The sequence below is a fragment of the Rhinatrema bivittatum genome, chromosome 1, assembly GCF_901001135.1.
Source record: "Rhinatrema bivittatum chromosome 1, aRhiBiv1.1, whole genome shotgun sequence".
NCBI classification, from domain to species: domain Eukaryota; kingdom Metazoa; phylum Chordata; class Amphibia; order Gymnophiona; family Rhinatrematidae; genus Rhinatrema; species Rhinatrema bivittatum.
Window position 1 is genome coordinate 527,948,608 of NC_042615.1, and position 18,696 is coordinate 527,967,303.

General features: G+C 39.6%; 1 protein-coding gene across 3 annotated transcripts in view; it reads right to left on the bottom strand.

Annotated features, from left to right (window-relative positions):
* RFX3 (regulatory factor X3) overlaps positions 1–18,696 on the bottom strand; it is a 703,712-nt gene that overhangs the window by 279,960 nt on the left and 405,056 nt on the right. For all 3 annotated transcript variants that reach the window (XM_029613424.1, XM_029613416.1, XM_029613406.1), the window contains exon 4: positions 16,138–16,396. In XM_029613424.1, coding sequence (XP_029469284.1) covers positions 16,138–16,396 — 259 coding nt within the window. The remainder of the gene's footprint in view (positions 1–16,137; positions 16,397–18,696) is intronic.

Genomic DNA, 18,696 nt, shown 5'->3' on the forward strand with positions numbered 1-18,696 from the left:
CCGACACGCCCCCTGGACACGCCCCCACCCCTTTTACGAAGCCCCGGGACTTACGCTCGTCCCGGGGCTTTGTGCACGCCGGCGGCCTATGCAAAAAGGCGCGCGAATGCCCTGCGCGTGTAAATCCAGCAGGATTTACGCGTGCAGGGCTTTTAAAATCTACCCCTAAGTGCTTATAACAGAACTCTTGCCTACATGGCTTTATCCAGTCAGCAACGCTGTCAATTCAGTGAGCGATATAGCTCAGCACAGCTCAACTAGCAGGTTAAAAGCTAACTTGCGCAACGGCATTTAAAGAAATCAAGCCGCTTTCATCTGCTGACATCTCTACGAGTGAAATACTACTGTGAAATGATAAATAAGATAGTCACACTACCGTTCTAAGAAACCGAAACACTGAAACAGTGCTGGCATTGTCCAGCGGCTCTCCTTTAAGAACAAGAGGAGTTTCAGGTTAAGTTCTTTTATTTTTTCCCAAAAAATTGCATATTGAAAAATTCTTCTAAAAACATATTTGTATGGCCAATGATTACAACTTAAGACGAGGTTTGGACAAGACCAGCTTGATTTTCTCTAATAAGTAAACATTTCTGGTTTTTATATGATGGCCATATATGTCTCTTTCATAACCATGTGCCTATGAAGTACAGGTGAATTTTGAATTTCACTATCGTTTGACTGATTAATCACCCTTCAGTTTTATTTCCACAAGCATTTCAGTACAGCAACTTTGGAGTAAAATAGTCAGCCCTGCTTTTATAATTAACAACACATATAAAAACAACACAGTTTGCAAGAATGAGACAGCTGTGTTCAGTCATTATATAGACTGTAGTAAATGAGTTCATTTCTATATTGAGGGGCCAATGTATTGAACTGTGTTAGTGACAACGAAAACATTTATGTATGTTGTCTGAATTATCTAATGCAAGAAGCTAATGTGCATTAACAATGCTAACGAGTCAACTAGCTTGCATTTAGCATGCTGAGGGAATGAGTTGCAAACATATGCTAAATAGCCCATTACCTATTAGTATACTGAGAAATAACATTAAAATGAGCAAAATGCAATACAGAGGCATTAATGCAAAAACTTAACTACATGTATAGTTAAGCTTTTGTGTTACCATCTATATTAGCATGCATACTTTCCATATGTATTTTGCTGGGCTGACACGTGCTTCATGTGCATCTTATTAACTTTGTCCACTAATATGCACATTAAATACTGCAATAATGGCTGATGTTAACGCAGTTTAGTACGTTGACCTCTGAGTTTGTTACTTTAACAAACATTTTTAAAATATCAAGAAACTGTGTTATGTGTTAAGATTATAAAGATACAATTCTTACTGCACATAGTGACTGCATACAACTTTGTTTTCATTTTCCATAGCTAAAATAAGCTCTCAGGCGCTGCCTAAACATTTAGCATTCATTGAATATCTTTTAAACATACTGATTCTTTATATAATATGAAGAATGATTGTATCCCACTTTTTATCTTTTCCTGCTTTTGCCAAGGTCTTTTCCACTCCTTTTATTCTCGTCCTGCCTTGTCTTTTAATAATTTGTCAGCTTTTTCAAAATACAGAGCATGATAATTGACCTCCCTTTCCTTCCTCTGACCCTTAAGCCTATATTGTGCTGGTCGTGTCTACAAGTACTGAGTTGTTTGGTTTTTTTTTTTAATGGATTTGCAGCTGTTCTATGCACCCCCCTTGCTCCACTCACACCCGAAGTGCTGTATTCACAACAGCAGTCCAAGTACTGTAGAATAAGGAGGCTCAGGAAAACCATGAATCAATTTTAATTAAAATGGCCTGAAGGTGTTTGTAAGCCTTTTCTTAACTGTAACCCCAACATTATAAAGGTAGGGAACTGGGAAGAAAGAAAGGTAGAATGAATGAGGCGACAAATGGATGACTCAGCAGCAGACCTGGGCTCAGACCTCAGGTTAGAAACCCTGCAGAAGTAATAGCCGTCAGAAACAGATGGCGTTGCTCTGCAGTGCACGCTGGTGGCTGGTCAAGAGTGGCTTTACTTCGTGGAAGGGTTCTGCCCTTTCAAGCATCAAAGGGATATGTGTATGCAGCGTTTGGATTGGAGGAGGCATGGTAGGAAAAGGAAAACATGAAAGCCCAGCAGGATGCAGTATATTTGCATCAGATTCTGAACCTCTGTCAGCCTGTAAAACTGCAAGCTTCTCTGGTCAGACTTTCACTCACAGGGTGGTAACTTTCAAAGTGGTGTGCAGGCGCATATCGGCACATGTGTATCAGAGCATGCCCAGGGATGTGGCGATTTTATAACTTGCATGCACATGTTATAAAATAGCCCGAGCGTGCGCACATGTGCGCCTAATTTAAGTGGGCAGTGGCCCAGACCCATAAATCTCGTTTCTATTGCAAAAGTCAGGGTATTTGAAAACCGGTACGAGTCCTCACCATTATCAGTTTCACCAGTTCGTCTATCAGTTTTGAGCTAGGTCCTCCAAACCCTCCTAGTTTAATAGCCTGCACTCCCCCCCCCCCCCCCACCCCAGACCCTTTAAACCCCTCCATTTTTAATTTTACAACTTACACCACACCTCCATTATAAACTTATGTGGCAGTGGATCCTGGGTGTGCAAGTATTTATGTGCACATCTCTTGGCCATGCCCTGAAACGCTCACGCCCCGCCATGCCCAGACCACGTCCCTTTTTGAAATAGAGTGAGATGTGGTTGCACCGGGATATATGCGCGCATCTGGGCGGCTTTTAAAATTCAGTGGGCGCACGCAAGTCTGACTTATATGCACAACTCCCAATTTTAGTGCACGCTGGGTTTTTTAAATCTGTCTCGTAGCTGGAACTTATCTGTTGTAGGTATACTTACAGACATAAAATATATATGGACCTGAGCTGATAGTTGCACGACTAATAGTGGGGAATAAGGGAAAACAATGTAGACAAGTTATTTTTGTGTGTGATATAAGTTGATAGAAAGAGCATGTTGAAAGATTCAGCTTACAACGTAGAAGCTATGGGGTCAATTTAACTTTGGGAGTTAGGAGCCTGAATTAAGACCCTTTGAAAGTTGACTAAGTCGCCATAGGAGTGGATTTAGAATGGGAGAAAAAGTTAGGCACTTGTCACGAGTTTTCCATGTCAGGCACCTAATGTAGGCTCCTAAATCTAGGCAAATGAAATGCATTCCTTAGTTTAGTCTCCAGAGTAGTAGGTAGAGGTCAGGGACCAGTGCCGCCTGACCTCTGGCTCAAGCCCCCAACCCCTAGGAGCAGGGTGATGTTCTATCCGAGTCAGCCTCTGAAAAAAGTGCAGGAGCTAGAGGGTGTAGAGGCATTGGAAGATCCCCTGTGTTTTTAAGAAGGCTAACTTGAATGAGAAACACCATTGCCCTTGGGCTAGACATGCAAAAGTCTTTATTGACTTTGGCCACGTAATTATTTCTCCTCACTTCTCTCAGCCCCTTCAAAGTTCAGGTTGCCTAAGCTAGGTGAAAGCCTATTTGCACAATTAATCTCTCAGGCTGCTGAAGAGCAACATTTGTATACAGTAGTGGCCCTAACCAAAGAAGGAGAGTGAAAATCAGCAGAGACAGACCAGGAGAACAATGAAGAGACTAGATACAGAGTGTTGTCAGAAATGAAAATATATTGTTGCTGCTTCTGTAAAAATGCACATAGGATGGGGTAAGGTATGATAGGGGATGGGACGGGACTAGCCACAGTGATCACCCAAGTTAATTTTGGGCCCCCTACAAAAATTCAGTTCTGGCTATACTCCTGGTTTTAGGATCCTAAACTTAGGTGAATTTTTATCTGAAAATTTAGGGTCCTATTTTTGGTTTGGTTTTATTTCACTTCTACTTTACTCTGTGTCTATCTTAATTTAATTGTATGCTATTTTATTCTAATGCTAGACTGTATTTTCCTTATATCCTGTATTTTAATATGTTATTTTATATTGTATGTGTAGTATTTTTGTACATCGCTTAGAGTCTTGTCGCATAAGCGAATAATACATTTTTAATAAAGATAAGCATCTAAAAATGAGGTGCATAGCACTGATTTTCAGTTCTATGCGCTTAACTTAGAATCAAAAATCTGGGGAAATGAATTGCAGTTTTAGTTTAGACTCCTAGGGGGGTCAATATTCTTGTTAACTTAGGTGTTTGAATATCTGACCACTTTAACTGGATACATTTTATTGGGCTATAATTGGCTAAAATATAACCAGATAAATTAGAAGCATCTTGGGGTTAAATCCAGGAGTTAACTTAGCAGGATATCTTATCCAGCTAACTAATATTCAGGGTTAGCCGAATAAGCTATTTGGTTAAGTCTCGATGTGCCTCAGAGCAGGTGTAAATTTATCTGGGTATATTCAAATTATACAGCCAGTTAAGTGCCAACAAAGAAAACTTGGCAAAGCTGAAGGCCTACCCCACGAAATGCCTGAAACAAATTTCGTAGTAATATAAATCCTGTAAAATGTATGAGTGGGAGAGTAAAAGCTCAAAGTGACCTCATACATAATGCCCGAAGGCTACAAGCTTTCAGTGGCAAGGGCCTTTTTTAATCATTGGTCACTGTGAGCTATTTTTTTGGGGAACGCTTCCATGTCTGGAGCTGTACCATCTATATGCACTGATTCTAGGAACGCTTCTGTACCTGAAGCTGTACCATCAATATGTACTTATCTTGCAGCGCTCTCCTGTCCAGATTTCACATTGGAGAGCTTGGATATAATGCGACTTTAATATGGTGCGGCTGGGTGAGAGGATCTGTCGTAATACCGACACTTATTGTTTCGGAGATAGCCTCCTTCTTCAGGGGGTCGGATGCAAACCTTGCCGGTCCAATAATTGCAAGGGGAACATTTTTATCTGGCTGTACGTTTGGCGTCTCAGCGTGGCTTTCCGCGATGCTGGTAATCAGTCGGCGACAGTCAGTGACCAATGATTGAAAAAGGCCCTTGTCACTGAAAGCTTGTTCAAGCTTGTAGCCTTCGGGCATTACGTATGAGGTCACTTTGAGCTTTTACTCTCCCACTCATACATTTTACAGGATTTATATTACTATAGTATTGATCACTATTTCCTGGTGTTTGTGGATCCTATAACTTTTGTATTGAAACAAATTTCGAGCATTGTGCTCAATCCTCTCCTCCCCTCCCATAGAAGATGATCATAAAGTTGCGGGTCTATCTGCTTGAGATGCAAACCCAACTCCCCCTTCTCCATACTTCCATGATTTCTTAATACATAGCTTGCTCAGAGCCCTCTCCTCAAACCCACCCTCATTCCTGCAACTCAATCCCAAACATTCCCGCTCCATCCCCAACCAGGCTACTGGGATCACAGTACAACCATACCATTCTTGGCGGTTTCCAGAATTGCTTTGACAGCAACACTGGAAACTGAACCTACCAGTGTTGCTATCAGAGTATATTCTGACCATCTTTTGGGAGATTTGGATGCATGCCCATATCGGTTTCAGGCATTTACTAGGTGGAGGATTGGGCCTGTAGGTCTAACATCTTTTTTTTTTTTCATTTCATTGTCAACACTTAATTGGCTATATAATTTGCATAAAGCTGGAAAACTTTAAATCTAACCAGCAATATTGAAATAGAGCCAGTTAGGTCTGAAAGTTATCTGGAAAACATTACTTTTGTATATATTCAGTGGGATGATCATCCCGCTGAATATCCCTGATAAATTATCTGGCTTTTCGGAACATTGGCCACCTATATTTTGGGATCCCAAATTTACGTAAATTTTCATCTAAATGTTTCTTTACAGACTAAATACTTACTGAAATACACATCATACAAACACTGATGAAGAATCTGTTTCTCTTCCCTTTAATCAATGATCTGTTATGCTAGAAATAATGCAGATTTGGCTTTGGAAACATTTTCTGAAGACGGCTCCAGTCAATTCTGGTTTATTTATACAATTTTAAGATATATCGAGCATGCAATAACTTTAAGACGTCATAAGTTTTTTTTTACTGGGGTCTTTGCAAATAAAATGTCCTGCTATTTAATGTGAAAAATAAATACCAATATAGGATCAAAATTTCCTGTAAAATATTTTAAATAAAAGTACTGCTACTCCTGATTGTCTCAGTTATTGAATTCATTCCTCCTCAATCATTTGGATCCCAGTTGAGGCCCTGGTGTGAAAAGAAGGGTATGAAGAAAGCATCGTATGTAGCATAAATTATGACTAAGATTGGTAGCAGTCTTGCAGAGAATACGAAAGGAAGGAAAAATATGTTAACTTTGTTTTCCGGCAGGACTATTATTTGGCAATGGGACTACTTTTAAAAGCACTGTACTCCCCACAGTAATTACAAGAAAAAAAATCCTTTGGTAGATGAATATTTCATTAGAAGAGCAAATATAATGAGAAACATGCACAAAGGCACATCCACGTTCCTAGCATCCTTAAATATTCAGAAACTACATAGAATATACTTTAATGTCCCAGAAAGAGCGAAACAATCACCAGCAAAAAAAAAAAAAAATCAAGAAAACTCAAACCACGGCTATATAATTTGTACTGTTCACGTAAATTAAATTTATTTATAAAAGGACTAGGATGACAATTATGGACTAAATGCCTAAATCGCTACAGATGATGTAAATAGAAAAGAGCACATAAAGATGAAGAGAAGAACAGGTTTACTAAATTACATTTCTTTCTTTATAAACATGTAAATGTAACCTAAGTACGTTCCTCTAATGCCCATCATAAATGATTTTTCTCTAAAAAAAAAAAAAAAAAAAAAAAAAAGGCACATCGCTTGAAAGGAAATGGCTACCAATGAACAGAATACTAATTAAACCACAACAACAAACTCATGAAAGTGTTAAAAACGTAAGTTATGATGATGCAGGCATGGTAAGGATCACAAGTGAAATGAGTTCTAGCTAGATGAAGGCCGGTGTGCTATATACAATTTATCTGAACAGAGATACACAGTAAGTTATCAAAGAGAATTTTCTCTTACCTGCTATTTCCCCCTCCAATCAGTCTGGAGGGACCATGTAGGTACAGCTCTACCTGCTGTCTCAACAGATGAACATCATGCTTCCTTCCTCCTAGGATCTACCTTGCTGCATTTCCTTGCTCAGAGTATTTCCATAGTAATAAAGGAAAATAAAGAGACCTGGGTGGAAAAACAACTGAGCCAAGTTAGAATCTGATCATCAAACCATATCATACTCACACTAACTCCAATCCCTCTCACACTTTACCTTCCAGGGTGGACTGGTCCATACTGATTGGAGATTAACAGAAAGAGAATTAGCAGGTAAGGGAAATTCCTCTTTTGTTATATCTCTCTACCAGTCTGTACCATATAGATACTTATAAAAGCAGCACCCTACTTAGGAGGAGTTAATTGCAAATTGCAGAAAACATCTACCAAATACCATATTGACTACTCAATCTCCTGTCAATTTAGCAACAGAAAAACAGTTTTAATAGTAAAACTAATACAAAAATATCAATGCTTTCCACTCCAAAAAAGGCTTCATGAGGGCCTTCTGAACTAAATTCAAATCTCTATCAGGCAATGGAGAAAAATCTAAGAAATGGACATCTTTGCTGCCTTCAACCTGGTTAATATATGAATGGGACAATAACTCTTTCTCTTCTGGTGATCTTATATTTTCAAAAACGCTACTACTTGTACCAATAACTTTGGTACTTTCGAGTCTTGTTCAACTCCATCAAACAAAATATTCCAACAGATTTCATGGAGGTCCTGTGGGCATAAATGCTCTATTCTCGATGGTAGAAGGCAAATTTACTCCAAAAATCATAATATGCTCATTAGTGGAAGCCTCTCCTGATCTCAACAAACCTTCTATTGCTCTGTTCAAATAGCCTTTTCCTGTCAAGACAACTCTCCAGCTCCAAGTCATTGGTCACAGAGATTCTGAGTTCAAAAGAAGGAACAGTCCTTGGTTGATTATGTCTTTTACTAGAGTAAGTCTTGAAGGATCTATTACAGAAATTTCTATCATATCTGGAAATCAAAGCCTACTTGTTCAATAAGGTACTACAAAAATTACCTGCATCAGACAAATTTGTATCCTATCTACCATCTTTCTTATCATAGACAATACAGAAAAGACATACAGCACAGAAATGCTTCAGCTTCTGAGACACTAATTGATGGCTGCCATTCACAGATCTTTGAAGGTCCTTTCAGTTCTACTTGCATACCTTTGACTTGGGGAAGAACAATTCCAAAGGGGATGGGAGGTGAATTTATGTGACTGGGGAACTGTTATCTTCAGAGAAAACCTGTTATAGGTTAAGCAACTTCATTTTCTCTAAGATGAGCAGGTTAACCAAGTCACACAAATAGAGTTGTATTCAAGAAAAAGGGGATGGCAACAATCAACAAATGTCAGTGGGCATGACAATGTTTTTGCTGGAGAAACCCCTTCCTATAGTTTGTCCTTTTTAAATTTTAGACATCAGAGAAGACAACCGGAAATAGTAAAAATAGGACTAAACAGGGATGGAGTTAGGCTCTATCCCTGAAGGAGACCATGGAGGACAGAAATTCTAAAATGATTGTCTCAAAAAGCTATGATAAAACAATGAGATATGAATGCGTGGACAGAACTCCACATTGCAGTCTTGCAAATCTCCTCAGCAGGGGTAGTTGTAGAAGATGCTCAAGGAGACATCTAGTTTCTACCTCAACAGAATTAGTCTGAATTCCATCACCTACTTGATGCCAGTAAGGAGGTGAAAACCTCTGGTCCATATGGTATATAATGTGTTGAAAATGGTACTAGGGGATTCTGCTAATGTTATCAATATCTGAAGAGTCTTATGGCAGTAATCTTCATGAAGATGTGCAGGAAGACGTGCAGGATAGTTTAGCAGATGTGCCGTTCAATGGAAGCAATCACTTTGAAGATAATATTAAGGAAACAGTGAAACGTATGAATGACTTGCACTTCAAACTATCTACTGGCACCTCTGAACTATCTCTGACATTACAGAAGGCCAATAAAAACATGCTTCCAAGGACCTACTCACTCCAGACAATGGCAACAGAGCTCAAGGATTTTCCACTAAGGATCAAAAGAGCTCAAAGTATCATACTACCAAACAGTCAAAACAAGGGTTTTACCTGGACTCAGAGAAGATAGCCAGAATCCCAGTTGACAGTAAAAGAAAGGTTGAGGTTTTTGTAAACCATTTGCTCATTGCAACCTCAGAGAAGTTGGTCCTCTGACTTGTGAAAGTTTTACAGATTACATCTATTTAGAAATCTCTCCAAATCAACCCCAAGACAGCATGCAAGCACACTCAACATCTTTCTTTCCTAATTTTACATGTAAGATTGTCAAGACTGCCTCCCTTGATTTACAGATCAAGTTTGAGACCAGGGTGCTCTTCTTAGCCTCCTCAAAAACCTGGGTGCCCCTGAAGAGTTGATGACCATGCCCACTCAACCTTTCTTTTAGAATGGATGGAAAAAAACTGATACCTCATACATCATACTTTCTATTTATAAGGCGGCAGGCATGAAGTACTTCATTCAGTCAAGTGAAGGATTCTATAAGCTCCAGTTTCCACCCCACAGCACTGCAGTACATTCCACTCTAAAAATGGCTAAGAAATTGAAAAGCCAAGCTTCAGTATTCCATAGATAAGTCCCAGATTCTAGACCTTTCTGGGAGAAGCAAAACTTATTACCAAATCTACATGATTTTTTTTTAACCAAAATTAAATTTATTGATAAAAATATCATTTTGCAATAGTGATCATTAATGCACCATTGGATACTCTACACTGCAATTTTATAAAGTCAGTTACATTACCTTAACTGGCAGATTCCAATAAGCATTTGCAACCCTTTACTGAAGTACTAAAAACGCATTCAACACAACTCATTTCTACAATCATGAATAACTTATTTTTCTCCTTAGACTAGGTTCCTTGAGACAAATTCTAAAATGGCTCCTATCAATAAGATCCAGCTTCCAATTTTTAGTACATATCTATTTAGTTTAACAACTTCTTTTCCATTTAAAGATAGACTCTCAGAGAGTGAATAACCAACTTGAAACTGCTGAATACTGTGTTGAGTCCATTCTTTTTAGCTTTCACTGCTTTAATAACAAATAACAAAAGTATCATATGCAGTCTAGCACATGACCCCATCTCTGTTGCTGGTATCAACAAACTTAGGAGCTGAAAACACTGTAGTACCATCACCAGTTCCTATGTGTTTATCCACCCGACTTCTCCATCAGGCAATTCACCTTGTTTTCAATTAATCTCAACATACTCACCTGAATAACAAACCTTGATCCCAGGTGACAAGTCCTGAGACAGCTGACAAAGAGTTTTTCAAGATAATAAACAAACCCTTATCCTATGGCTATTTTACAACCTTGACTACCCAAATCAAAGGTACTTCCGATGATACATATGTGTAAATTTGCATCTTGCAGATCTAGCAAGTACACAAAATCACTGGGTCTGATTGTCTGAACAAAGGATGACAGGGATTCCCTCAGTAAAGTCTTTTGTATCTCAAATCAGTCTCTACAAGTCCAATACTAATCAAAAGCCATCAACTTCTCTAGCATTATAAAATAGTTGTGAGGCACAACTAAGTGCCTCTGTGCCAAAGGGACTGGAGTTACTATTTTTATTTTCCCAAAATGTCTCATGTTGCCTTATAGGCTACTTTCTTTTACTCATCTCTTGAAACAATGGAGCAAAAGAACTTTATTCTGTAATCTCATTTTATAACACTTACCACACATTTTTATTTCTATTGATTTTCCAATATCATTGAAGTCTCTTGATTGCCCCCAATCTAGGCTCAGAGCTGGAATGCCAGTAATATCATTTGAAAGGTGCTTTCTCAGCTCTGGCTTGTCATTCTTTTCCTTGTTTAAAAAGAAAGGGACTTTCTGTAGTTTGAAGTTAAATCTCTTGTTATAATACCTCTAGAAAAGTCAGCATGAAAAAGATGTTTGAGGCACAGTGTTATGCTCCACAAGATTCATCACAATCTTCTCTAAATGTAAATCTAATACATGGCTCCCTATCAAATGTTCCTTAAAGGGAAATACAACCAGCCAGTGCATCAGTTATATACTTTTCCTAGACAAGGTTCTAAATTTCACAAAGCTACAAAGTCATAAGCCACATTCAATAGCATTTTGGCCACCAGTATAATAAATGCTGTGGCAGATTTGGAGTTATGCCTGTTCTCTTCTGTCATGAGGTCTTCCCTTTCTAATCACTGAACACAATTCAAAATAGCTCTGGACAAATACTCAGGCCGATACAGTAAAAAATGCGGGAGAGCGAGCAAGCGCCCGCTCTCCCAGCGCGTGCACAGGACACTCTCCTGTGCGCGTGATACAGTAAAGTAATTTATTTAAATTAGGGCCAGCGGAGTGCGTCCCTAGCGCCTCTTTTCGGACAGGAGCGGTGGCTGTCAGCAGGTTTGACAGCCGAAGCTGAATTTTGCCGGCGTCAGTTCTCAAGCCTGCTAACAGCCACGGGTTCAGAAATTGGACGCCGGCAAAACTGAGCGTCCGGTTTCCAACCCGCGAGCCTATTTCAAATTGTTTTTTGTTTTACTATTTTTTTTTAACTTTTGGGACCTCCAACTTAATACCGCCATGATATTAAGTCGGAGGGTGCACAGAAAAGCAGTTTTTACTGCTTTTCTGTGCAATTTCCCGGTGCCCGGAGAAATTAACGCCTACCTTTGGGTAGGCGCTAATTTCTGAAAGTAAAATGTGCGGCTTGGCTGCACATTTTACTTACTGAATCGCGCGGGAATACCTAATAGCGCCATTAACATGCATTTGCATGTTGCAGGCGCTATTAGGTTCGGGGTGGTTGGATGCGCGTTTTCGACGCGCTATTACCCCTTACTGAATAAGGGGTAAAGCCAGCGCGTCGAAAATGCGCATCCAAATGCCGGCTAACAGTGCGCTCCGTCGGAGGGCACTGTACTGTATCGGCCTGAGTATATGCTGAAGAAATTGCAAAGTGCAATAAGGTTCTGTTAAGTTCATAAACTCCTCTTTAGGATCATTTCTATGTGCCTATTCTTTTTTAATGATGCAACTCCCACTAGAGGGATGACAGTATTTTGACAGACCTGAGACTACCCGATCCATCCCAAGGACAGAATCCCACAGGTTTCCTTTTACTTAAGGGGCATATTTAGATGGAAGAAGTACTTTGGAATTATTTCCTTTAAATTAGGGTGAGCCTGAGCCAATTCTTTCTCTTGCACCAGGAAGGGCTCCCTGACTGGATATATCCCACATAGGCTCCTTCACCTTCAGATTCAAGACCATCATAACTTGTCTAAACAAATATACTTATAACAGACTAAAGGAATAATCCAGGCCTCTGAAACTACTCTCCTTTATCTACTTTAATGAATACTTCCCCTGAAAAGACCATGGATCCTTCCTTAGAAAGAGGCCTGGGATGTATGGACTCTTGAAATTAAGTGCTTAGAGGCCTACCCCTCACTTACATTTTTCTCTTTGGGAAGGGACACCTTGGTAAAGGAACTATTTTGAAAAATTATGTGGTTTACTGAGGCAGTCTACCTAAGAATGCATTTCAAGTCACCATCATTGATCCCAAGGTTCCCACTGGCTCTCTTGATTTTTGATATCCTGGGGCCTTACCTCTAATTTAATTTATATTCTGCCTTTTATTACTGGTTAGCCACTTCAAAGCAGATTACACTCAGGTACAGTAGGTACTTCCCTATCCCCACAGAGCTTACAATCTAAGGGGTTAATCTACTAAGCTGCAATATGACTATAATATGCGATAAACAGCATTTAACATGGATAAATGCTATTTATCACACAATATAGCCATATTGACAATATTGCATGATATTTGGTCAAAAGCTGCCTCCTATGTACATAAGTTGCTTTGCATGCATAAAATTGTATAATGCATGCTAAGCAACTTGTGCATAATACAGTTGATGCAAATTTGACAGCTGAATGAAGCCCCGTTATTGCAACAAAATTAGCTACAATTCAGGAGTTGGAGCTAACTTCCCCTAAAGGTATTGGGGCCAAAACCCTACCAAAGTGCAAAAATGGGCCCCGTGCGTCTGTTGCCCATCTCCTTTCTGCCTAGGGAGATAGTGGCAACCCCTAAATGAAAATAAAAATAGTTTTAAAAGCATTGCCAATATCCCGCCCACTACCCTAACCCCTCCCATTAGTCAGAAAATGCCCTCCATTGAAGGTCAAGCCCCGCATTCCAATAAAAAGCCCTCCCCCCAAGTTCCTGCCCCACCTGCCTCCAGCCCCAACAAAAGGCAAACTTCCCGAAGACTAGTGGGCCCTATACAGCCGCCCCACCCTTGAAACCAGGACCTTGCAGTCTTAAGGAGGCAACCAGACCCCACCTCCACTCCGGACCCCCCATTACCTTTAAAAAGATCTGAGGTGGGCTAGTGAGGGCCCGAAATACTCCCTAGCTCTGGGCCCGGTCAATGCCATATTTCAAAATGGCACCGACCAGCCTTTGCCCAATGTATATTTTCCAGGGTGAGTGGGTGCACTGGGCTCACTAGACCTCAGGGATTTTACTTTTTGTTGGGGTGTGGGGGGGGGGGGGGGCTTGGCTTTCATTGGTGTCATTTTCTAACAAATGGGAGGGATTAGGGTAGGGGTGGAGAATTACAATACACTATTAAAACCATGTTTTTTTCTTTTGGGGGTTGCTGTTGGCTCAGGCAATGGGGGGTGGGCAGACCACTGGGAGCCATTTTTACACTTTGGGGGAGTTTAGGGAAGCAGGGCTGTTTAAGCCAATGGCAGCGATAGGACTGCCATCGCGCATTCCCTCCCCTCCCCCCACCACCACGTTGTTTACTGCAGAATTCTTCTGCGATAAACAATAACACGGCACTATTGCAATGATATTTTGCCAGCGAGGGACAAAACATTGTGGAATCACCCTCCCCATCCCCGGCAATTAAAATATCGTGGTTTAGTGACTAAGCCCCTAAGTTTGTACCTGAGGCAATGGAGGGTGAAGTGACTTGTCCAAGGTCAAAGCAGTGTCAGCAGGATTTTAAACCTCCTTCCCTGGTTCACATCCTGTTGTTCTAACCATTACGTTGCTACTTCTCTCTCTGAGAACACCTCTTCACAAACCATTCAAGAGTACATTCAGGCCTCACAATCTAGGCACTGGTGGCTCCTTGCCTTCTTTGAGGAGGAATTATAACTGCTCTGATAAACCCAGTTGGTCCTTTCTCATAAGGGAGAGATCCAAGATATAAACTATGTGCCCCAGACTCCTGCTCTGAGCACTGAGTTTCAGCCTTTTGGCTTCCTCTCCTAATCCCAATATCATGGCATCTGGCGGGAAACAGTTGCCAATGGTATGATTTGGGTTCAGAACTGCAGACATACAACACCTCTGATGCTCCAGTGTTTTGGGTACTGCCCTGATTTTGCACCATTGCCACATCAATAGGACTTCAGATGCACTGCAGGAAGATAGATTTCCACATGGAGAAAAAGGGGCCTACAGTGCACAGTTCACACATTTATACACCAGTAGACCAACAAAGTTGGGGAGGAAGTGCAGCAAAGTGGATCCCAGAAGGAATGAGGCATGATAGGAGCTCTTTCCTAAGAGTTGACTTTGGTCTGTCGAGCCAGCAGGTGGCGCTGTATCTACATGGTATAAGCTGATGAAGACAGAATTTTGGCTTTTAAACAGGTCATGCTGATAAAAAAAAAAAAAATATGCAAATTTAGTTCTCTATCACCACTAATCCAAAAGAGTATGGGAAATAATCTAAAGGACTCAATTATCAAAGGAGAGACAGACCTTATATTGCTTGCAAATAGGCATATCAAACAATAAAGTTTTGAGTGCACAAAGTGATGATGACAGAGAAGTTACACATATAGAATTAAATCTTTTTGTGCCATGTACAATTTTTGTGAGACTTACATTGTTTATGTGACCTATAGTATTTTACTGAATTGGGCCATCCTAGCCAGCATTTTATTTGACTACATATGGAAGTGAGTCCACTACATATAAATTATAGAAATAAGAAAGCAGATAGTTATAATTTTCAAATACTAAACATAAATATAATGATCAGTTGCAACCATCTAGCTCGGAAATATCAGAATATGTTAAGAATTTGAAAATGTACACAACTACTGAAACATATAACTCCCACCCGCCTCTTTTTAACAACAGGAAAGCAAGGAACCACCACTGTAGATCAAAACCTTGCTTTAATTATATCCCACTGTAATAAAACTTCAGTTGTTTATTTCGTGAGTCATGATATATAAAGGTTTTTTTTCATTACACAGAGAGTGTTTCCAACACCATACTGTGTTGATAGTCTAAGATCAGAGAAGAAAGACATCTTTTTATTCAATAAATAGCTCCTTAAATTATTTGCAACACTGAGCTAACAATTATGCTTAAAATTTAATTTGTACTATTTCCATCTCTCTTGCAGTCTTTGAGTATGTATCTTTTTGTGTGCCTATATGCACACACATCTTTTTAATTTATTTATAAAACAGGTCAGAAAATCTCTAGGACCAGCAAGAATCCCTTCAGCCAGCTAAGTGGCACCTTTACAAATTTTCATATTATTTTAAATGTAATTCTCATCAGTTATTATGGCATTATATTCTTCGTAACATTATTATTTTTAAAACAGGAGACCAAAAACTGATTAAAGTAAGTATGCAAGGATTTGTTGGCTCTTTTGTAGGTACTAGATAAAATCCCTGACACTTCTGGGGCGTGCAATTTCCTCTAGCGCCTCCTTTTTTACCGCGGCAGCCCTTTTGCATTTAAGCATTGGGTGCCCCGGAGAGGTGGATCGGTTGTGTTAAGGGAGCGGGCACTCAAATCATGAGCATCCCCCTTTAACGCACGCCAATATTGCATTGGCTCTAATGTGTTTTCTTTGGGGGACAAAGAAGGGAAGGAAAGAGGTGATGCCTTTGGTAAATGCTGAATGAGTAACTAAAAAATATAGAAACCAATTCTGCTCTCAGCTTCTCTTTCTTATACAGTATACTTACCGTGGCTGGGGAGGCTCGAGTTGTATGGCTCACTGAGTGACCAGAATTCTCCATTGTACTGCCAATCAGGTAGGTCCCTCCAGAGCTGCTGATAAGCTGCCCTCCTGTGACACCCATCTGAATTCCTCCTGTACCCACCATATTGTGAGATGAGACCACTGTGGTTACTTGTGCAGAGCCTCCTTGGGTGTCAAAGTAATTTCCTCCAGTGTTTTGGCTGTACATCTGGGTTTCTGTGTAAGGATAAGTTGTTGTTCGTCTTTGGAAGGAAAAACAGAGAAGAAATTTGTTTTGATTTTTAACTCAGGTACAATTAATGTAATGTAAATCATTCTTTCAGTCCTGATGTCCGTGTGTTGCAGATCAGAAAAGATTATATTTCAGTCCTTTGAGAATTAGCCCAAAGGATTACGGAGAAAATCAGGAGCAATTATAAGCCTCCTAATGACCCTGCCAAAGGAAAACATGCGAGCTACTGCTCACGAGTTTCAAACTTGTATTAATTCAACCTCTTTTTGTCTCAGCCAAAGGAGAATTTCAGAATTAGATTTAAATCTGAGAAGAACACAAAATGTCTTGAAATTACACAAATTACAGTGGCTTAAAGAAAAGTCAATTCTGCTTTGTCCTTTATGAATTTTTGAACAGAGCACACAATTCAATCCAAAGTTATGCATTTGGGGGGGAGGTAAGTCGCAAAGCCATTTAAATGTAGAAAACTAAATTCTCTGTAGTTTTTGGGTGAGAAGTCTGGGTGACGTGATGGGGCCCCAGGGTGAAGTGCTAGAGGGTCTAAGCATTTTCAAAATGGTACGCGTGCATGCTTTATAATATTCCTACCTCCGCGTTGAATACTGGATGTTTCTTTGCACAGTGTCCCAATTATTTCACACATATGATTCGGTATTGTATATAATTCTACAGTTCATTATATTTATTTGTTGAGTTTTATAGACCGTCATTCGGTAGAGCCGTCATAACGGTTTACAAAAATATACATTTTTTTTTAGCAGTTGTGTAACAGAAAAACAAAGTGAACGTTATACATTTTCTTAGCAGTTGTGCAACAGTATATATAGTCTCTGTATATAGTTCACCCAGGTCACCCTGTTATAGTTTTTTTCCCAGTTGCAGTGTGTGATGCCTACTTACTCTAGCCCGTTCTATGGCAAACGCATTTCATGCATAAGTTACTGTTATACTGTAAACCGATATGATGTCACTGATGATATAAAACCAATAAATAAATAAATAAATTGTTTATAAAACAGGTAAAGAAAGTATGCATTTTCTTTCATTAGAAATATTTTCATGCACTGAAACATATGCATGTGCTTTAGAAGCAGAGATACATGGTATTTTATTTACAAAATACTAGCATTAATCTCTGCAAGTCCACTTATGTGCGTGAATGCCATAATGTGGATGGGTTTGAAAGTTCGGCTCCTTCCACCAGTTCATCCTGATCCCCACACCACTGAGCCCAGACCTCCCATCTAAAAACTGCAGACAAAAGACTAGTGCGATTTCATTTCCACAACTCAAACAGCAGCACTGCATATTTCATCTAGTGCTATAGAAATGTTAACTAGTACTAGGTTTAAAAGTGTGTGCGTAAGTTGTGTGTACACTTCTGACAAAATATTTATCTGCAGAGTCCTGAAGCCTGGCCCAAATACCCTGGTGTTTTTATTTGTTTACACACACAAAAAGAAGCAGGTACTTCTGACCTTCCAAAAATTCATTTGCCATGCACACAGGCTGCAGAAATGCATATAAACCCAATTCTACATGACAAACTCATAACTCTTTGAAAATTGACCCCTAAAATGTATGCAAAATGAGCCTGGCTTTTAAGAATGCCACAGCTACTGCCTTTTTTCTAGTGTTGAGTGTGGACAGTTGAGAACTCTACAGCTACTGGGCATTTAAGAACTTTACAGTTATTGCCTCTTCTTTGATGTTGAAACTCCACAGCCATTGTTTTCTCTTTCAGTGTTGAAGATTGTGGATGTTTGAGAACTTTACAGCTATTTTCTCGCTTTCGATGTTGGATATTCAGGAATTTTATAGTTGTAGGATTTCTTTGTTGTATGTTTGTATTTTGTCTTTGCTGGTTTTTGTTGGTCTGGTTTTTGTGGTTGTTTAATAGTAGAGATGTGCATTGGGGTTTTTTTTCAGTTCGGGCTTCATTTTCGGGCCCCCACAGGAAATTTCGTTTTTCCCGTGGTTTGGGATTTTTTTTTCGTGGGCCCCAGACTTTTTTGTTAGTGCACACTAACTCCCATTAGTGCACGCTAACACGAACTACAAATTTTTCTGAAATTTCGGATCAATTCTGTTTGGTTTTCATCATCCCGAACCATGCCGAATTAGACAATTCCGTTGAAATTGTCTAATTTGGGAAAAACGAATGCACATCTCTATTTAATAGTAGTACGTGTTTTTGTGGTTAACAGTAGCATGTATATATTTAGTGGTGTTTTTAGAGTTGTGTATTTGTGTGTTTGATAGTTCTTATTTATTTTGGGTTTGGTTTCCCACCAGTGGTTATATTTT